The sequence below is a fragment of the Ambystoma mexicanum genome, chromosome 2q (genome assembly GCF_040938575.1).
Source record: "Ambystoma mexicanum isolate Mex_15411 chromosome 2q, UKY_AmexF1_1, whole genome shotgun sequence".
Classification (NCBI taxonomy): domain Eukaryota; kingdom Metazoa; phylum Chordata; class Amphibia; order Caudata; family Ambystomatidae; genus Ambystoma; species Ambystoma mexicanum.
This window is the reverse complement of record NC_090924.1, coordinates 113557078-113579953: the sequence shown is the minus strand read 5'-3', so window position 1 is coordinate 113579953 and position 22876 is coordinate 113557078. Positions and strand designations below refer to the sequence as shown.

Genomic DNA, 22876 nt, shown 5'->3' with positions numbered 1-22876 from the left:
CTAGGGAAACAAGACCAAAGAATAGCGAAAATGAAGTTGACCTTGAAATGGGTACAAAAAAAATAAATCGAAAAACATGTTAACCAAAAAAAAAATAAAAAAAAATAAAGACTGCGACAAATGAAAATAAACAGAGGCAACGCTATGGCTAAATCCTCACGGAAATTTCTTAGAGATCCTAAATTTAAAAATTCCATCTCAGAAGCTAGAGACGATATGGAGTGCTCGGATTCTCAGCCCATATTTATTGAGGTGGTAGCGAAGACTTGTGCTCCAATTTCAACCATTTTCAGCGATCAGGCTTCACAAAGTGAATACTGTCAGGCCGTTGATTCGATGTCAGAAGCAATGAAAAAGAAAAAAAGTGCCTTGTGATATAGTATCACAATTATCAACTTTAAAAACTGGCTTAGACGATATATTTAAAATCTTTAAGAAAAATTTGGTAGGAACATTAAGATCCCTTAATGCGATTCCTGTGGCAGGGAATGCTAGTAAAGTGCTTTTAGACAAGATCAGACCTTCTGACATAATAAAAGACACAAATACTAGTGAACCAACATCAACTATCCCAGATTCCTATGGCTCCGAATAGAGTAGCTCACGCTCATTTGGTTAATACTGGTTTGGGCTATAGAGGACGGAACCAAGGGTGCAATAGTTTCCCCACATAGGCCCGTAATAATGAGTCGCCTATTCCTAATGAAAATACCATCAATATTAGGTCAAATATACCATCTAAGGAAGACGAAATAGCCACCATTTTAAAGAAAATATTGGCGGAAAAAATCTCTTAATGACAATAGGTGGCAAATATCTAACAAGGAGAAAAATGACTCCATAGGTTCAAATGTGACTGAACAAAAAATACAACAATACACAGGGAGTGTAAGTATGGAAGAAAAAAACGGCTTTGTCTGACCAACCTAGCTTAATATTAACATCGTTGTTTAAGGACGGAGGCCAACTATCTCTAAATTGTCCTTATGTTCTCTCTTTATTCGCTGCTATCCCTGAATTGTCACTGATTTCATCGGCTGACATAACTTTGGTCGACTTTATTCACAAACAGAGGCTTGATTTTGTTTGGTTAGTAATTCCATCACCACTGCAATACGTTTTTTGCTGAAAGAGGTAGAAGCACTCCAATACAGAGGCTTCGACCTCTTTCAGTATATTCTGCCGTCTCAGGCGGGGAAAGAGAAGGTACCATCTAGGAACACTTCAGACGGCATTAGCTATGGGGTCACCTCTGTAGATTCAGTTACCACTACTAACGATAATATTGAAAAACTGGAATGGAGATGGCTGGCACTTTCCCTTCGAGAGTCTCCTTAAAGGAATTGGGGAAACCACTATAGCACGTCTGGTAAAATCGCTCTAGTATGCTGGAACTCGAGAGGTCACTTACACTTTGTAAAAAACACTGAAGTGACGGATATATTGCAATCACATGATCTGATATTATTACAGGAAACCTGGGCTAACTATGGATTCCTATGGGATGGCTTTCAAATAACAATTGTATGCAACAAAGGGCTTAAAAGGTCGACCCATGGGGGGACTGCTAACAGCATGCAAACAAGCCCTTCAGGTTGTGAAAACAAGTGAAGGAACAAGTTACTTACCTGTAACTGTTGTTCTCCAGCATGGGTCTGGCATGGATTCACATGCTCATGAATATTCCCCGTCGTCAGGCTGGGAATCCTCTGTAAAGAAAAAACCAGTATCAGTTTCGTTTCTGATCTGTCTTTCGTAGTAATAACCAATCACTGGTCTCTGCGTCATACTGACCACAGCCAATGACTGCCCTCTACCTAAGCACCGCCTCTGGCAGCCATCTTCAGATTTGGAAGCACGTGAAGTGGCAGTATGACCAAGTGAAGAGCCGCAGAGGGGTAGGCGGGAGGGTTCGCATGTGAATCCATGCCAGACCCATGCTGGAGAACAACAGTTACAGGTAAGTAACTTGTTCCTTCTCCAGCATGGGGTCTGGCATGGATTCACATGCTCATGAATAAAGAATACATAGCAGTACACACATGCACAACCACGGGAGGTGGCAAAGGCTCAACATTAAGCATCACATCAACTCAACATTAAGCATCTTACCTCCTCACCAGGCTCACCTCAGGCGAACAGGTTGCGCAGCACTGCTTGGCCGACCCTGGACTCCTCCCTGGAATCCCGGTCGACGCAGTAGAATTTCGTGAAGGTGTGCGTCGACCTCCACGTAGCAGCCCTGCATATGTCCAGCAGGGGCACACCAGATAGGAACGCCGTGGTAGCTGCGATCGCTCTGGTGGAATGGGCTCTCGGACGGCCAGGCAGCGGTCGGTTTGCCAACCGGTGACAGTACATGATACAGCCGGAGAGCCATCTGGAGATGGAAGCCTTCGAGAGAGCCTTCCCCTGATTGACAGGTCCAAAGTTCACAAAGAGTTGTGACGTCTTCCGAAACCCCTTCGTGCGGTCCACGTAGAACTTCAGCGCTCTAGCTACATCCAGCGAGTGCAAAGTCCTCTCAGCCGGCGACGAAGGCGACGGGAAGAACACAGGTAACACCAAGGGTTCGTTGAGATGGAAGTCCGACGGTACCTTGGGCATGAAGGAGGGGTGCGTCCTGAGCACTACCCTCGTGTCGTGGAAAGTCAAGTACGGGGCCTTGCAGGAAAGGGCCTGGATCTCTCCCACTCGTCGTGCGGAGGTGATGGCCACAAGAAAAGCTGTTTTCCACGATAGAAACTTCAACGGGGCCGAGTGCAGAGGCTCGAACGGAGGTCCCATGAGCTTGGTCAGCACCACGTTGAGCTCCCACGCCGGGGCCGGAGCCTTCACCGGCGGGAACGATCTGAACAGTCCCTTCATGAACTCTTTCACCAGACGATGAGACCACAAGGACGTCCGCCCCGTGGTTCTGGTGTATCGGGAGATCGCAGCAAGATGAATCTTGATGGACGCGTGTGCCAAACCAGCTTTGGCCAGCGTCAGCAGGTACGGCAGTACTTGGGGAGCCGTAATCCGTAGAGGGTTAATCTTCTGTGCGTGGCACCAGACAGAGAACCTCTTCCATTTGTGTCCGTAGCATTTAAGAGTCGAGGATGCCCTGGCCTTTGCAAGAACCTCTCTGCAATCGGCCGGTATGTCGTATCCTCCAAACTCTAGCGCTGCAGGAGCCAGGCCTGCAAGTTCAGCGACTTCGGGTCGTGGTGGAGGATGGCGCCTCCTTCCCTGGAGAGTAGATCCGCGTCCGCCGGCAGCTTGATCGGCGGGGACGCTGACAAGTCCAGAAGGTCCGGGAACCATATCTGCCTCGGCCACGCAGGTGCGACGAGGATCATCCTGCACCGTGACCTCTTGAGCTGGTTGACGAGCCGGATTAGCAGAGGCAAGGGAGGGAACGCGTAGAGGAACAGGCCCTCCCAGGGGAACGAGAAAGCATCGCCCATGCTCCTCGTCTGGGGAAACCTGCTGGCGAACCTCCGGCACTTGGTGTTCGTCGCCGTCGCGAACAGGTCGATCTGGGGTGTGCCCCACCGTCGGAAGAGGCGATCCACCAGATCCTGCCGTAGTTCCCACTCGTGGCACGAGCGCAGCTCCCTGCTGAGTGAGTCGGCGATGGTGTTTTTTATCCCTGCCAGATGAAACGGCACCAGAAAAATCCCTTGGGCGACGGCCCAATGCCACAGGTCCTGCGCCTCCTTGGACAGCGCTGGGGACCTGGTTCCGCCCTGTTTCCTGATGTAAAACATGGTGGTGGTGTTGTCGGTGAAGATCCTCACCACCTTGCCCTTGAGGGACGGAAGGAAGGACCTGAGGGCCCAAAACACTGCACGGAGCTCCAGGACGTTGATATGCAGGGGCTTCTCCGTCGGGAGCCAGAGTCCCCTCGCGTGCAGATTTTCGGTGTGCGCTCCCCACCCTTCCAGGGAGGCATCCGTGGTCACAGTCTCCTGGTGGGCTGGGGTCTGGAAGTCCATGCCCGCCATCAGATGCGCGCGGGTGCCCCACCACCGTATCGCTCGTCGGAAACTCTCGTCGAGCTTGATCCTTTCCTCGAAGCTGCCCGTCGTCTGGATCCAGCGCGCATCCAGGAATTCTTGCAACGGGCGCATCCGGAGCCTGCACATGGGAATGAGGTAGATGCAGGAAGACATCATCCCGAGGAGGGACTTGATGGATCTCACTTTGGCCGCGTCGGCCACCAACATCCGTTGCACCTTGCCCAAGATGGTCCTGGTCCTCTCCTCCGACGGGGAGGCCAGAAGGGACACTGTGTCGAGCCTCGCTCCCAGAAACAGTGCGACTTGCGCGGGCACCAGGTGGGATTTGGCGTAGTTCACGGAGAATCCCAGGTCCGTGAGGAGTTGGACGGTCCTTGCCGTGTGGACCACGGCGAGCTCCTTCGTCTTGGCGCGGATGAGCCAGTCGTCCAGGTAGGGGTAGACGTGAATCCCCTCGCGGCGCAGCTGCGCCGCCACCGGTGCGAGGCACTTGGTGAATACCCTGGGTGCCGACCCTAGTCCGAAGGGAAGGGCTTTGAACTGGTAATGACGCCCTTGGACCACGAACCTGAGGAATTTTCGGTGCCCCTTTAGGATGGGAATGTGGAAGTAGGCATCCTCCAAATCCAACGACGATAGGAAGTCTCCTTCCTCCAGTTGACCCAGGACGTGCTGGAGGGTGACCATCCGGAACTTCTGCGCCTTGATGAACTTGTTCAGCCGTCGCAGGTCCAGGATGGGGCGCCATCCTCCCGTCTTCTTCTTCACGAGGAAGTATCGCGAGTAGACTCCGGAGCCCCGAAGCCTCTTTGGGACGAGTTCGATGGCGCCCTTTCTGAGCATCGCCTTTACCTCCAGGAGAAGTTGAGGGACGTGAAGTTCTTTCCTGGCCACGGGGGGGACACGCGGGCACCTTCTTTGAAACTCGAGCGCGTGGCCCCGGGCCAGGGCGTCCAGCACCCAACGGTCGGTGGAGATGGACTCCCACACGCTGACGAAGCCCACCAGCCGGCCTCCCACCGGGGTGCTTCGGTGGGGGCCCGACCCCACGGCCGGTTCAATCCTGCTTGGACGCGGCCTTGCCGCCTTGACCTCCTTGGCGACGACGGCGGGGTCCGCTAGACTTGCCTCGTCCTCTGTAGGCCTCTTGCGACGACGAGCGGGCCGCTTGACGGTAGGAAGCGAAACCGCCGCCAGAACCTTTGGAGGCGCCCTTGCCTCCGCCGCTCCGAAAGGGCGTCCGTCGTTGCTGCAGGACTCCAAGGGCCCGGGCCGTCTCAGTATCCGCCTTGATGGCCTGAAGGGAATCGTCCACTGTCTTCCCAAACAGGTTGTTCCCGTCGAAGGGCATGTCCAGGACTCTGGTCTGGACGTCCTGCCGAAAGTCCGTAGCTTTGAGCCATCCACAACGTCGAAGGCAAACGCCGTTGCCCAGCTGGCGGAACCCAGTGTCGGCGATGTCCGTCGCCACGGTGATGGCGTGGTCCGAAGCCACTTCACCTTCCTGGAGGATCTCAAGGGCCTCCGCCCTCTTGTCGTCCGGCAGAAAATCCAGCAGGGGAGCTATCTTGTACCAGAGTTCCCTGTCGTAGCGGGCCACGATAGCCAAGGCGTTGGCCGCTTTAATCGTCGTCGCTGCCGACGAGATGACTCTACGTCCCATAGCATCCAATTTCTTTCCCTCGCCGTCCGGCGGGGAAGTCGATGTGGAGGCCGCACCCCCCCCCCCCGCTTTCTTCCTGGCTGCCGCGGAGACGACGGAGTCCGGGGTAGGCTGCGCCCGGAGGCATAGGGGGGCCGTGTCCGGGACCCGGTACTTTTTCTCGTACCGGTCTCTTCTAGCTGGCGTAGTGGAAGGGTTCTTGAGGAGGGAAAGGCCCTCATCCCAAATGTCGTCCAACAGAGGCACTGCGAGGACCGTCTTCCTCTTGGCCTCGCGCCGCTGATAAAGGAAGCCTTCCTTTTTCTTCTCCTCAGGGCAGAGTTGGAAAAGCTCGGAAGCCCTGGAGATCATGGAGTGGAAAGATCCGATCTCGTCGGGCGGAGAAGCCCTGGTGGGGGGCGACGACGGAAAATCCTCGTCGTATGCCTCGTCGTCCGTACCCGTCGCTGCCGTGTCAGTCCCCGTATCATCCCCTCGGGTGGACGGGGAGGAGGGCTGGACGGGGCGCGACGGTTGAAAAGGAGGTGGAGGATGGATCCTTCTTTTCTTGGTAGGGGGAACACCAGAAGGTCCCGGTTCTGGATCCCCCGACGGGAGAGGTTCCTCCGTCGGTAACGGTAGCCTCGTCCTTATCTCGGTGCATAAGGACTGTATGGCCAACAAAATGGCCGCCGAGTTGTCTCGCGGCGCTGGCAGAGGGGAATCCGACGGGCGAGCAGGGGCCCCGTCGGTATCCTCGACGATGTCGTCGTCGTCACCCGCGTCGGGGTCCATTCCGACGGGCTGGCCTTGTTCCACGCCTAGGCCGTGGCTTAAGACCTCGATCAGCTCCTCTTCTGAGGTTGAGGCCGAATCTACGACGACGCCCTGCCCCCCCTTCTTCTTCCCCACGGAGGGTTTCACGGGGGTCCTATCGATGGGCACAAAAGAAGACTCCCTCCGAGGAGGCAGGGAGATTCTGGGCCCTGATGTCGCCACCACTGGCGCAGCCTCCACAGGCTGAGCCAGGGCCGCCGCGACCGTTTCGATAGAGGGCTTGGTCGGATGGATCAAGGCCTTCACCACCTTAGGTGCGCTCACCGCCTTATCCTTGAGGGAGGGGGCACTGCCACGCTCCTCCTCTGCCTAAGGGCTCGACCGGGGCCTCTCCAGGAGCTTCGCCGGGTGCTCGGCCTTCCTCTTACCCGACCCAGAGCGTTGGCTCGTGGTTGATGGTGCCGGGGAGGGTGCGCCCTGCCTGGCGCCCGTAGAGCCCGACCGTTCGGCGCTCCCGGTGCCAGCGGACTCGCGGTGCTTGGCCTTATGTTGGGCCCCCGTCGCCGGGGCGCCCTCAAAGGTCTTAGAAGACCGCTCGGATTTCTTCTTCTTCTCGCCAGACGGGCTCTTACCCTCCAGCCAGTTGGCGAGACGTTGATGACGGTCCTTCATGGTCCGTTCCGACATGTTGCCGCAAAACGCACAATCCTTCTCCACGTGCGTTTTGTCCTCATGAAGGCAGTAAAGGCAGAAAGAGTGTTCGTCTTCCTTAAAGACGTTCTGCAGCTGGCATCCAGGGCAGACCCTGAACAGCTTTCCGGGCGTCGAGCTTCCCTTCTCCTGGGCCATCTCCGAGACCGGGCCTGAGAAGCTTCTGGAGTCCTCCGAAGTGTAGCTCGACGAAATCTTCACCCTTGAGGGGCACAGACGAATCCGACACGGGTCCCCGTTGATCGGATGTAGGATCGGTGGAGCTTGAGGCTCTTTTGACCGAAAGAATTGAAGTTTTTTGTGAAAAAGCGCGAAAAATAGCACTAACGCTCGAGAGCAATAGCACGAGGATCCCAACACATGAACGTGCGGTAAAAATCTGAAGATGGCTGCCAGAGGCGGTGCTTAGGTAGAGGGCAGTCATTGGCTGTGGTCAGTATGACGCAGAGACCAGTGATTGGTTATTACTACGAAAGACAGATCAGAAACGAAACTGATACTGGTTTTTTCTTTACCGAGGATTCCCAGCCTGACGACGGGGAATATTCATGAGCATGTGAATCCATGCCAGACCCCATGCTGGAGAATGGTCGAGTCTGCATTTGTTACTAATTGCGACATACAAGGTCAAAATATGTGATAAATGTGTGCACCTTTACATTGTAAATGTCTATTGGAATCCATTGAAATATTCAGATCTGCAACTGGAAAAAGAAATTAACAACTTCACAAAGAAAATTGATGCGTGGCTTTCAGCCAATGAGAATGGTTTAATAATCATAGCCGGTGACTTGAATGCAGACTAATATTGATCATATAGTAGGCGATGCTTTAAATGCTAATATTCACACAAACACTATAAAGGCGGTTAATTCCATACTAAGAGGTGCCTTATGGCTAAATTTCATTGAAATTATGGGACTGGTAATGACTGAGAACAACTGTCCTACTTGGAACGCAAGGGGTTGTAACTCCATACTAGATTATATTTTTGTGTCAGGTGGTTTAGATAAATACAGTTCAAATGTTGCTGTTACTGAGTTGCCTACTTGTGATCACAGACTGCTGTCCATCGATTTTGCTACTACTATAGACACAGGGAGAACGTCTTGTTATGCTGAGGGTGTATTGATCAATATCAGAGGTAACAGAATGCGATGGACTTAACAAAACAATAAGATTTACTTCAGCTTTGGTACAAGATTTCGATGAAATGACCCTAGAGCAGAGCGTGTCAAGCCACTCTGTGAACACTTATCACATATGTAAATGATACTATACACAAATCTGCAGGTTTTAACAGTTTTGGTGACAAGAAGGCCAAAACATGAACATTATTTTGACAGAGGTACAAAGGCCCAAGTCACTAATGAAGAGGGAAGTTTGGACACTCCAGAAAAGTGGGAATAACGACTCCCAAACACTTACCCAGATTAAAAAGATAAAAAGTTAGCGAATGGTTTTTGGACATTTCCATTCAAAATATATCTCGTCTAATCAGGAAATCCAACAACTCAGCTGCTCCTGGTCCTAACAACTCATCTAATAATATTTTAAAAACCAATATTGAACTTTGGGCAAAAATTCTATATATACTTTACGGAGATATTCTATACACCAAAACTATACCTCAGTCATGGAGACTGGCCATTGTACTTCCAGTTTCCAAACAAGGTTCTAGATCTTCTCCGGAAAGTTATAAACCTATAGCCATATCTGACCAGAATCAAAGATTTTCGCATAAATTCTGCTAGAAGAAATTCAAGATTGGATTACCCATGACAATATACTAGATCCTAAGCAAATTGGCTTTAAGAGAAACACTGGTGCTGATTGTGGGGGTTTAATTCTAAGAAGTCTTCAATCCAAGTCTTTAATGAAAGATGGGAACCCTATTTTTGTTGCGTCTATGGATCCGAGTAAAGGTTTTGACATGGAGGACCTCCCAACTTTATGGCGCATATTGCGAGATCTGGATATGCCTAAACATTTACTGGAGATAATCATTGAATTATATTCTGAGACCAAACTAAAAGTTTGTTTAAACTCAGAAAGATTACTGTGGTCAGAGTTCGATATCTCCAATGGGCTTAAACAAGGTTGCATGCTTGCGCCTACATTGTTTAACCTATTGGTTAGTGGGGCTAATAGAGCACTTGTGAATAAAGGGATGGATTGTGCCTAAATTAGGAAATACATCTATCAAAAGGTTGGCATATGCAGACCATTTCTTGTTACTAGACTGCACCAAAATTGGTCTGCAAAGAAAGATAAATGCTTTTGTGATATTTGTTACTGAACTCCATTTAAAAATCAATGCAACAAAAACAACTATTGTGCGATTGGATAAAGAAAACCAGCTAGTATATACATGGTATTGTGAGGGCCAACGCATAAAATGTCAGAATGCATTTAAATATCTGGGATATCATGTTTCCTGATCACTAACCAACCATAATAAAGAACCAATTGAGAACAAAGGCTGAAGTGGCCCTGCAACAAATGCGCAGATTAGAGACTAAATGTGGTAAATACTCGTTGGTAACTTTGAGAACCTTCTACACTATGAAGGTTATTCCAAGGTTATCTTATTGCATGGCATTTTATGCATTGGACTTCATGGACTTTTTAAAAACTCTGCAGAGTTTTATATGGAGAGGGATACTGTTCTTTTTACCAAAGTGTGTACCAAAAGATGTCATTAGATATGACCTAGGTCTCCAATCCCTGAAATCAGTCATATTGTGGAAAAGAATACTTTTATGGAGAAAATGTTTAACTGATAGAGGTTTTGATTTATATGTAGTAGCGGGAATGGATAATACAAGCGATTTTCAAAATCAGTTAGAGGGCAATATTCAAGAGCCTCTTTTAAACTTAGGTGTCTCTATTGAAATGCTACTGTCGAACCCTCTGAAAGTAAAAAAGATTTTGAAAGGCGATGACTGTCAGGAAAACATAAGAACAGTATTGCAGTCCAAAATCTATAACCAGACGTGTTCCTTGTGGAAATTCTTTCCTGAAATTGAGGGTTATTTAGTTAAATACCCAAGTAGAAACTTACACAATGTTTTTATGAGGTTCAGGACAGATGTGTTGCAGACCAATTTCATACTCAATCGGAAATTGTTATCCGATACATATAATTGGTGCAGATTTTGCAAAAACAAGGGAACGGATGAAACATTGGAGCACATCTTACTCATCTGTCCTGCCCTTGTGAGTCAACAAATTCTATATTTTGGTCAATTTGTCGAACCCGTATACTGTGTGAATAGAGATTTACTGTGGCACCAAATGAGAAATGGAAACTGAACTGCGTTAAGGATACGGGTGACTGCGTTCTTAAAATATATCTGCGACTTGTTTTAATGTTTTGTTATTGGGCAGGTTTTGACTTCACTGAAATGTTTTCCTGTGCAAAATAGTCTTGCTGATTGCCTGCGTTTGCTATTGGAACTCATTCTGTCCTGCTTTTTAAATAATGGTTTTCTTTTTGATACACTGTAAGACCTATATGAGGTTTTAACAAAGAAGTGTGATTTGTTTTTGTATGTGATGCTTTTAACAATGTTTGAATTTATATCTTTTGATCAAATTTTGTAAAGGTTTAAATAAACCTAAACAAATGATTAAAAAAAAATATATCTATATCTATATCTATATCTATCTATATATATATATATATATATATATATATATATATATAATGAGCTGATAGCAAGAGTTAAGACAGGCACGATTGTCTCAGAGCAGTGGCAGTTGGGCAAAGGTACCAGGCAGGGATGCCTGTGGTCCCCAATGCATGTTATCTTGACGTTGGAGCCACTGGCAGTCTACCTATGGGAAGGAACAAGTTACTTACCTGTAACTGTTGTTCTCCATCATGGGTCTGGCATGGATTAACATGCTCATGAATATTCCCCGTCGTCAGGCTGGGAATCCTCGTTAAAGATAAAATCAGTATCAGTTTCGTTTCTGATCTGTCCTTCTTAGTAGTAACCAATCACGGATCTCTGGGTCATAATGCCCCCAGCCAATGACTGCCCTCTCCCTAATCCCCTCCCCTGGCAGCCATCCTCAGATTTGGTAGAACGTAAGGTGGGAGTATGACCAAGTGAAGAGCCGCAGAGGGGTAGGCGGGAGGGTTCGCATGTGAATCCATGCCAGACCCATGCTGGAGAACAACAGTTACAGGTAAGTAACTTGTTCCTTCTCCAGCATGGGGTCTGGCATGGATTCACATGCTCATGAATATAAGAATACATAGCAGTATACACATGCACAACCACTGGAGGTGGCAACAGGCTCAACATTAAGCAATACAACAACTCAACATTAAGCATCTCTTACCTCCTCACCAGGCTCACCTTAAGCGAACAGGTTGCGCAGCACTGCTTGGCCGACCCTGGACTCCTCCCTGGAGTCCCGATCAACGCAGTAGTATCTTGTGAAGGTGTGCGTCGACCTCCACGTAGCAGCCCTGCAGATGTCCAGCAGGGGCAGACCAGACCGGAACGCTGTGGTAGCAGCGATCGCTCTGGTCGAATGGGCTCTCGGAAGGCCGGGCAGCGGTCGGTTTGCCAACCGGTGACAGTGCATGATGCATTTGGAGAGCGATCTGGAAATGGAAGCCTTCGAGAGAGCCTTCCCTTGATTCACAGGTCCAAAGTTCACAAACAGCTGTGATGTCTTCCGAAAACTCTTCGTGCGGTCCACATAGAACTTCAGCGCTCTAGCCACATCCAGCGAGTGCAAAGTCCTCTTGGCCGGAGAAGAAGGGAAGAAAAAACCAAGGGCTTGTTGAGGTGGAAGTCCGACGGCACCTTGGGTATAAAGGAGGGGTCCATCCTCAGCACCACCCTCGTGTCGTGAAAAGTCAAGTATGTAGGCTTGCAAAATAGGGCCTGGATCTCTCCCACTCGTCATGCGGAGGTGATGGCCACGAGAAATGCGGTCTTCCACGACAGGAACTTCAACGGCGCCGAATGCATAGGCTCGAATGGGGCCCGCATGAGCCTGGTCAGCACCACGTTGAGCTCCCACGCCGGGGCAGGGGCCTTCACCGGCGGAAACGATCGGAATAGTCCCTTCATAAATTCCTTCACCAGGCGATGAGACCACAAGGACGCCCGTCCTGTAGTTCTGGTGTATCGGGAGATGGCCGCCAGATGTATCTTGATTGAGGCGTGAGCCAGTCCAGCTTTGGCCAGCGACAGTAGGTACGGCAATACTTGAGGGGCCGTAATCCGCAGAGGGTTAATCTTCTGTGCACGGCACCAGACAGAGAACCTCTCCCACTTATGTCCATAGCATTTGAGAGCTGAGGACACCCTGGCTTTTGCAAGAACCTCTCTGCAGTCAGCCGGGGTATCGTATCCTCCAAACTCTAGTGCTGCAGGAGCCAAGCCTGCAAGTTCAGCGACTCCGTTTCGTGATGAAGAATGGCGCCTCCTTCTCTGGAGAGAAGATCCGCGTCCGTTGCCAGCTTGATAGGTGGGGACGCTGACAAGTCCAGAAGGTCCGGGAACCATGTCTCGGCCACGCTGGTGCGACGAGGATCATCCTGCACCTGGACCTCTTGAGCTGGTTGATGAGACGAAGCAGCAACGGCAACGGAGGGAACGCGTACAGAAACAGGCCGTCCCAAGGGAACGAGAAAGCATCGCCCATGCTCCTCGGCTGTGCGAACCTGCTGGCGAACCTCTGGCACTTAGAGTTCATCGCCGTCGCGAACAGGTCGATCTGGGGTTTGCCCCATCTTTGAAATAGCCGATCCACCTGGTCCTGGCATAGTTCCCACGCGTGGCACGAGCGCAGCACCCTGCTGAGTGAGTCGGCAATGGTGTTTTTTTATTCCTGCCAGGTGGAAGGGAACCAGAAACATCCCCTGGGCGACGGCCCAGTGCCACAGGCCAGATCCTGGGCCTCCTTGGATAGGGCTGAGGTTCTGGTGCCTCCCTGCTTCTGGATGTAGAACATCGTGGTGGTGTTGTCGGTGAAGATCGTCACCAGTTTGTCCTTGAGGGACGGAAGGAACGATTTGAGCGCCCAGAACACGGCTCGTGAAACCAGGATGTTGATGTGGAGAGACCTCTCCTCCGGGAGCCAGAGGCCTCTTGCGTGGAGATCTCCGGTGTGGGCCCCCCATCCCTCCAGGGAGGTGTCCGTCATTACCGTCTCCTGATACGCCGGGGTCTAAAAGTCAATGCCTGCCGTGAGGTGCTCACGGGCACCGCACCATAGAATCGCTTGACGGAACTCCTCATCGAGCGGGATCCTGTCTTCGAAGCTGCCCGCCGCTTGAATCCAGCAGGCGTCGAGGAACTCTTGTAGCGGACGCATCCGAAGCCTGCAAAGGGGCACAAGGTAGATGCATGAGGACATCATCCCGAGGAGGGACTTGATGGACCTCACTCTGGCCACATCCGTGGCTAACAGGCGCTGCACCTTGCCCAAAATGGCCTTCGCCCTTTCTTCCGACGGAGATGCCAATCGCTTCACTGTATCGAGCTTCGCTCCCAGAAACAGTTCCACCTGCGACGGGACAAGATGGGATTTGGGGTAGTTGATGGCGAATCCCAGCTCCGGGAGCAGGCGGATGGTACTCGCTGTGTGTTTGACGGCGAGTTTGCTTGACCTTGCACGGATTAGCCAGTCTTCCAGGTAGGGGTAGACGTGGATCCCTTGCAGGTGCAACCCCGCCGCCACAGGTGCGAGGCACTTGGTGAACACCCTGGGTGCTGACTTTAATCCGAACGGCAGGGCTCTCAATCGGTAGTGACGCCCCTGGACTACGAATCTGAGGAACGTTGTGTCCTTTTAGAATGGGGATGTGGAAGTAAGCATCCCCCAGGTCCAGTGACAATAGGAAATCGCCCTCCTCCAGCTGTCCCAGCACGTGCTGGAGGGTGACCATCCTGAATTTGTGTGCCTTGATGTACTTGTTCAACCGACGCAGGTCCAGGATGGGGCGCCAACCACCTATCTTCTTTCGGACGAGGAAGTATCTTGAGTATACTCCTGTGCCCCGGAGCCTCTTGGGGACGAGCTCGATGGCACCTTTCTTGAGCAACAGTAGTTGAGGGACATGATTCTCCTTCCTGGCCATGGGAGGAATGCGAGGACACTTCTTTTGAAATTCTATCGAGTGTCCGCAGGCCAGGGTGTCCAGCACCCAACGGTCGGTGGAGATGAACTCCCACACACTGATGAACTTCGTCAGCCGGCCTCCCACCGGGGTGCTTCGGTGGGGGCTCAACGCTATGGGCGGTTCAGTCCTGCTTGGAAGAGGCCTTGCCGCCTTGGCCTCCTTGCCGACGGCGGCGAGACCCTCCTTGCTTGCCGCGGCCTCTGTAGGCCTCCTGGGACGAGGAGCGGGCCACCTGGCGGTAGGTAGAAGAGCCACCGCTGGATCCCTTGGAGGCTCCCTGTCTGCCTCCGGAGCTCCGAAAGGGCCACCGTTGCTGAAGGACTCCTAGGGCTCAGGCTGTTTCCGTGTCTGTCTTGATGGCCTGGAGGGACTCATCCACCGTCTTTCCAAACAGGTTGTTGTCGAACGGCATGTCCAACACTCTGGTCTGGACGTCCTGGCGAAAGTCTGTCGCCTTGAGCCATCTTCGTCATCGGAGGCAAACCCTGTTGCCCAGTTGGCGAAATCCGGTATCGGCAATGTCCGTTGCCACTGTTACGGCATGATCCAATGCCACATCGCCTTCCTGCAGAATCTGTAGGGCCTCCGCCCTCTTGTCCTCTAGGAAGTATAGCAGAGGAGCTATCTTGAACCAAAGCTCCCAGTCGTAACGGGCCACTGTCCTGGGCCATGTCAGTTGAGGTAGGCCACAGATCTTCTGGAATCCTCCAACAAGCGTAACACGACGAAAACTTCACCCTTGAGGGGCGTAGAAGAATTCCGAAACAGGTCCCCGTTATCGGAAGTAGAAACGGTGGAGCTTGAGGCTCGATAAAACCGAAAAAATGAGAACATTCTCCTGAAAAAGCGCGAAAACGCAAGTAAAAGCACGAGAGCTAAAGCACGAGGACTCCCAACACTTGAACGTGCAGTAAATATCTGAGGATGGCTGCCAGAGGAGGGGCTTAGGGAGAGGGCAGTCATTGGCTGGGGGCATTATGACCCAGAGATCAGTGATTGGTTACTACTAAGAAAGACAGATCAGAAACGAAACAGATACTGATTTTTTTCTTTACCGAGGATTCCCAGCCTGACGACGGGGAATATTCATGAGCATGTGAATCCATGCCAGACCCCATGCTGGAGAAGGATATACAGAAGGGGTTATCGCCACGGCTGGGGGCGGGCATCTGCTTTCACTGTTCGCGGATGACATGCTTCTGTGCCTACAGCACCCAGAGGACAACTTGCAGTATATACTAGATGTGCTAGAACGCTACCCGGCCTTGTCAGGTATCACAATTAATGTGCAGAAGTCGATCTTGTTCCCGTTGGGAGGATATGTGGGTCAACCTGAAAGTGCTCTTCCGGTGCTGGTAATTAGATGGGCGATGTACGTTCAGGTATCTGGGAGTGGACATATACCATAAACCGAGCACACACACAAACACAATACACAGAGAGCGATGGATAGAATAGAGAATTCTATGGCTTTCTGGGCCAGGCTGCCATTGTCGATGATGGGGAGAGCTGCCCTGTTAAAGATGTTGGCGCTACCGAGGCTACTGCACTGCTTTGCTAATGTCCCATATGATAGCCCGAAATAGTTTAGGAGGCTGTATGGAAAATGTAGGAGCTTCCTATGCCATAATTTGAGATGCAGGGTGGCATTACAGAAACTCCAGAACCCGTACGAGCAAGGAGGGATTAAAGTTCCCGATTTTGAAGTATACTTTGTTGCTAGTCAGCTACAATTTGTGACCAAATGGCTGTCAGATGAACAGACGCAGGAGTCACAGTTGTTGCAGGCAGTGGCAGCCCTGTACTTTCATAAAGAGGTGGCATGGACAACAGCATCCAGCAAATCTTGCCCGCAATTATTATTAAAAGGTAGGGAAGCAGACGTGGTGGCAAGCTTGTCGGCTGTTGGGAAAAGGAGAACCATATTCTCCACAGATTCCTCTGGTCACGCTGCATGCGGGGGAGAAGCAGATCAGGTTGAAAGTGCGGAAGTATTGGGAACCCAAGGGAATGGCAACAGTGGGAGATATGATGGAAGAGTGGAAGCCCCTTGATCAGCGCACTGGAAGCAAACACAGGGTTGCATCAAGGACAGCACCTCACATTCAACCGGCTACTAACTCAGAATATACGGGCATGGCTGACAGTAGGAGAAGGTTTACAAGGAGATGAAAAGCTAGAGACTCTATGACGTTTCAGAGAGTGGGCACGAGGTATTGAGAATATACAAGCTGTTGATGGGTAGGACGGGTTGTGAGATGGAACAGGTCAGACAGTCCTGGGAGACAGAACTGCAGGAACAATTGTCAGATGAGATGTGGGACAGATAACAAGCTTACCAAAAGAAGGTGTCTAGGAATTCAGACTACAGCAGATTCAATTGTATCTGACGCACAGGGTATACCTGACCCAAGGAGGAATAGCTAAGTGCCGCCAAGCGGCAGAACAGGCCTGCCCAAAATGTGGATTAATTAACGCAGACCGGGTGCATAGGTTTTGGGCCTTTGCGACGATTAGGCAATTCTGGGATGAGATAGCCAGAGTGTTGTCGTGTGCGGGTATCAGCCTGGACATTGGATCCCCAAAGGCCTGCTTGCTGGGCGGCTTCACTAGACCCAAGAAAATTAGAGATGTGAACAAACTTAAAGATCTCGCATACATACAAGCAAAGCGCAGGATAGCGATGGGCTGGAAAGCACGGAAAGGGCCAGCAGCAAGAGCATGGTAGGCGGATCTCAAGAAATGGATGAACGCAGAGACTATGGCCTGGCAATAGGCAGGTAGTCATGACCCGAACAGAGTAATATGGGGTTGGAGGCCTGGAGACAGATGGTAATGGACATTATGGGTACTGGGTATGACGATGTTGGTGGAAGGGATGAGGCGGTAGGGTAGGAAGGCAGATGAGCGAGATGTAATAGAATGGCCGCACAAAGTTTATGAAAGTAGATGCAAGTAGGTGGGTGAGGGGAGTTGGGAGGGGAGACAGACAAAATCATTGTATTCTGCAGTTATACATGTCTGTTATTAAGTTAAATGGAAAACAACAAAAATAAAACTATTGGTTTCACTCATTCCCTACACTCAGACTGTTTGGACCATTGATGTGAAGCAGGACCCACCCACTTCCTGGGTCACACACACAAAAGTCATGACTAGCCTGTAAAAGCAGCAGCTTTCCTGGGCAAGCTCATGACATTTTTATGGGATTTCCTGACCTGGCAAAGCAGGAAGAAGGCCAAAAAACATTATGGCCAAAAAACAAGCAAAACTCTCATGACTTGGCCAGTTTAGTAGCCATACGTGGTAAGCGCGAATGTACACACTAGAAATACACAAACATTGAAAAACTAGAATTGCTGCCACCAGTTTATCACGAGACACATAAAAATGTAACCAAAAATTCCAAGTGTAAAAGGCAAGGGTGATACAGAAGTATCCCCATTGCACTGCATTGTAAGATGCTGAGTGCAATGTTAAAAAGTTACAAAAGGTGATCAGGGAAACAGTTTCCCAATACCGATAGTCTGAAGGACTGATCAGTTTCTCCATAACAAATGTGCAAAAGACAGGGGAAGTGAAGCCGAAAGCTATACTTACCATCAAAAAATCAGTACACGTTCGAAAACAATGCAAAAAGATTGGGGGTCCATATTACTTTCCACCGAGTTTGAAATAACACCTTTCATTAGGAGTGCTGCAAAATCTCAACACAATGGAATTTAGCAAAAGCAAAGCTGCTCACTGGATTACAGCGTCTAATTGCTTGATCTGGGCTGGTTTCCCAAAAGTAGAAATTCACACAAGGGGCATGCAAAATGTGTCAATCACAAAGCACAGTTTAAACACCAATTTGCAGCAAGCCATTGCACGAAACTGACAAAGGTTAAGAACGGACTATATGGCCATGATTAAACGAAGTACAGGACGTAATTGGAAATTACACTATTCACAGGGCATACAACTGTGAGTCTTTGAAGCAGAAGAAGCGGAACAATTTGGGAAACATTGGATGTAGCACTATGGCTTGTTGGGGAATAATTAGTGTAGCTGGGGATCTGGTAGGAGTGATGCTCATTACACTCACAATCTACATTGGCAAACAAAGCGTAGAGTGGACTAAGAAAAATACATATTTATGCAAAGATCACAAACTTAAAATAACAAATTAAATGTTCTTGGCGTTCAGGAGCAAGGGTAGAAAGATCCTAAACTTGAATATGGGAATGAAAAGAAAGCAATTCCGACAATTCTTTATCGGATTCGTAAAAGAAACTTACCAGCCACTGATGAATTTGGTAAGATGGAAAACGAGTAGGCAGGTGGAGATGTGTTACCAGATGGCCTGGGAAGCAGCGTCCTCTGAAGAGGCAAACACAATTTACAAGTTTGGTTGTGGCATGAGAACACTGGAACACATATTCCGGTTTGCTTTAGTTCTGTGACAGTTAAGAAAGACCATTTTCCATCGAGTGAGAACAAACAGCCTACACTGTGGCCATGAAACAGGATTTAGTAACCTTTTCACAGTTTTACCGAATGCTATACAGAATGCTAACCAGAATTTTACAGGATGAAATCTCAGACAAACTCTGGTTCCCCAAGCCCATCACCTCACAAAGCGGGCTGTGAGAGCTTCACTGGCCTACCAGTGCCCCAATTAAAATCTAGTGCACAGTTCTAGAGCCAGGAACTATTCCTATTAAAGTATGTGTGTGATAACTTAGGTTTTCTAATAGCTGCTCGGGCCAGGAACAGTTTAAAAGTATGGCTGGATTAAAGGATGAATACATTTATGGAGAGTCTATTCAACAAGAAGCTTATGAAGTTTGAATGTAGCGGCAGAGCTCCAAACCAAGGTTTTGCTTATGGGGCCACTGGGTCCCAAGGTAAACATTTTACCTATTTATTAATGTGATTAGTTCACAGAGAACTTTACACATAATCAATAAACATAACAAAAAACAGACCAATTACACAACCATAGGACTTGAAACAAAACAATGACTATGTCACAAATAACATAACATAAAAAACAAAAATGACCTAAAATTGCGAAACACCAAATTACAAAGTCCTCATTTAAATCCAATATAAGATTCCTATTCAACAAATATAAAATGTGAATTTGGTTATAAATATATAAAATTCCTAGTCGACTTTTATAAAATAGAATTCTGATTATAAAAAGACAATATAACAAATTAATTGTGTGAAGCTTAAGTGTTCATTTTCATTTATGGAGTTACTTAGAGCATGAAAGGAATTACAGTACATTTATTCCCAGGCTTCTTAATGGAATAAAGTGTCCTCTGCCCTACTAAAGTGCGATATGCAGACTTCTACTTTGTGAGCTTAGGCAATACCGTCAGAAGGCTGGTTCTAATATGTTGTTATAATGGTGTACAAATCTGCCTAAAACACACATTAGTCACTCCTTTTGTTTTTCTAAGGTACAGTTTTGCTGGCGCGTTGAAGCTAGTTTGCTGCGGTACGCACTTGGGTCACCGCTGGGCCTTGTATAATCGTAGCTCTCTTTCAGGAAGTCTATTGGCTTCGCCCCCTGATGTGCTGATATTTTTTGTGTTTACAACTGTGACGTGGCGACCTTCAAATCATAGCATGTTTTTTTGGGTATAGATCATAGTATCAGACGCAGGTCAGCAGCCATCTTGGAGCAATATTGTGGCATGGCACTTGAACCATTTTGCAATAAAATCTCTAATTAAATCAGATGCTGCAGACCCCACTACGGTCGTTATGACTCAGCCACTCTTGCAAAATCAATGTACTAACCAATCGGATGCTCATTCATCCATGCACCTTAACGAGAGGTTGGCCTCTCCTAATTATTGATAGTGACTCTTTGTTACGTGCTTATGCAAATGCTACTAACACCATGATATTGCAGCATTCTGTTCCAAGCATTGTTGCTTATAGCTCTCCTGGCCATGATTTATGTTTTACAAACGCTGCAGAGTCTGCTAATATAGATACTTCTTTTGCCATCACTGAAAAGAACAGACCGGTTAATCAGGTACCCCTCATTTCCAGTGTTAAATCAGACTGCTGATTTTCTGCTCCCAGTCTCAGTCACTTAATATAATTTCTGCTTCTGTAGGACCCGTGTGTCCTAATAATATCACTACTGATGCATCCAGTGTTTTGGTTATCAGGGACTCCAAAGATATGCGTATACTAAACGCTAATTTGTGTACACCGACACTGTGGATGTATATGCTTTGATTTTTTTGGCTCCATCAAGACTTTCAATTGTCTGTCAATTGATGCTCGTTCCTTGTTTAAGCACTCCACAAATATCGCTGACTATCTGCTGTCCAAGCATATTGAAATGTGTGCAGTAAGAGAGCTGGCTGCATGCCCCTACCCAGTGCACCATATAAGATTTTGAGGTGGGAATATTTTACTCCCTATTTGTAAACTTTGGAGTAAATGTGATTTTTAGAGAGTAAACATGACTTTTCTCCTTTGCAAGAGAGTAAAATGTATGTGACATCCAGCCAACATGTGCAAAAACTGTATGGAAATCGTTACCATGTGGCAGCTTTCTGCATTGTGACTGAATACTCCATTATTTGATCTCTCCTCTATATATTTACATGTTGAGAACACAAAAATCTAGCCAATTACATAGTAAAGCAAACATTAATTGCATTGTGTGTTTTGAGGTTTTATAGCAGAATTGTTTTTGGCTGTATAATGAAAGTCCTCATTTCGCAGGGCTATTACTACCTAATGGCATGCCAATGTCATGATACAATAGTGCAGAGTGGAAATGACTCCGTGCTCAATTCTATACCTAATCTCATGGTCAAATTTTTTTTATGAAGCGCTTTTGGCAAAGAGCTATACATAGAACATAGCTATCACAATACCGAAGCTGGTACTGCAACCGACAGTAAAGGGAGTATCGACTGAAGTATAATAATCACAGTGCCTAGATGTTGGACGAACAATGTATGAAGCGCTATATAAAGTTAAATACCTATCTGGATTATCACTGGGACAGGTTTTGCAGAGTTTCTATTACAATTACAAATGTAACTTGCATTTGTTTGTTTTTGAACAGCGCTTACACTTCCCTGTAGAGTCAGTTTTTGGGTATTTTAATTGTAGTCTTAAAGATTTGAGACGTTATAACACCTGTGATTGGTGTAATGACAATCACTCACCCTTGAGCAAATACTCTGCTGCCACTGACCATTTACAGTAATGTGCCCCATTGACTGCAAGGTTGAATGGATGTATACTAGACCGTGCATACTCATAATTTTACACACTGTTTTTAGAATTAGAGTGTAAATTCAATTATAATTGTAAAACATGATCTGCCTCCGCATTATTATGCACACAGCACAGGAACTCTGAAAAATACAATTGTGCAATACTGGTGTGCTTTCACTAGAAAAACAAAAAGCATAATTTGTTATAAAAGATGAATTCTCAATTGCAACTTAAGTTTTCCATCTTATTAATTATACAATCCTAAAATTCTAGGAAAATAAATATGCAGAGTGCTTCTGTTTGCTCCATGAGCATTTACACACAAAACAGCAGCTGAATGGCAAGAAAACCATCCCTTTTATCACATTGTGCAGTTTCCTTTTTTGAAAGGCTTTACAGAAATAAATTCTGTTTCAGAGGCTTTTCCCCATGGCTTGTATGTAGATAAAAATCAAAGCAAGTGTTCTGGTTTCTGTCAAGTAACCTGACCTTTGCACTGCCCTCTGTTCTAAACTTGTGTGTAAATGTACACAGGAAAATAATTAAGCTGTGGTATTTACAAGATTTATATGTGTAAAAATGCCTGGTACGAACCTTAACTGGAGGCCTGCCTCTGCCAGTCCGGCTCTCTCTTTGGCTGTGCCTCCAGGCTATACGATTCTTAGAGCGGACAGCATTTGAGGCCGGGGTGGAGGAGTTGCCTTAATTTATAGGACTTCTCGACAGATACATCAAGCAGTTATTGAAGGTCCGACTGGCTGCGAGATTTATATGCTAAGGTGTTATCAGATCCTAACACCACCATTGACCATATTCTTATATATCGCCCGCCGCCGACTGTTAGATTTCACCCTTCAATTTGGTGACATGCGGGTGTCCTTGCTTAAGCCCCTGTCGAAAGTTGTTTTAGGCGATTTCCATCTTGGACTCCTTGATGACACTGACTCGATGGCAGACACTGTTGAGTGCATTTTGTCTAATTTTGGCTTCTTACATCATGTGACCGTGGCAACTCATGCTAAGGGTAGAACTCTTGACTGGGTTGCAAGTCACAATGTCATCATTAACAATCTTGATGTGATTTCTTGTCCCTGGTCAGACCACACACGGATTCATTATATTCTTTCTTGCACGTCACAGTATAAATAAATACAAGCTGGACAGGATTGTCAATACATCAAGAAACACTTGCAGGCTCTCCGCTGCATCACTGGCACCTCACCTTGATTAAACACTCAACAATTTAGCTAATTATGACTCAGCCAGTGATCGGGTGGAAGCCTATCAAAACATGCTCCTTAATGCTGTCAACATAATGGTGCATGAAGAAACTCAACGTGTGAA

General features: G+C 48.1%; 1 protein-coding gene across 2 annotated transcripts in view; it reads right to left on the bottom strand.

The window, feature by feature from the left end:
- Positions 1–22876, bottom strand: part of CRAMP1 (cramped chromatin regulator homolog 1) — a 1760184-nt gene that overhangs the window by 526917 nt on the left and 1210391 nt on the right. For both annotated transcript variants that reach the window (XM_069646975.1, XM_069646973.1), the window contains exon 14: positions 18568–18649. In XM_069646975.1, coding sequence (XP_069503076.1) covers positions 18568–18649 — 82 coding nt within the window. The remainder of the gene's footprint in view (positions 1–18567; positions 18650–22876) is intronic.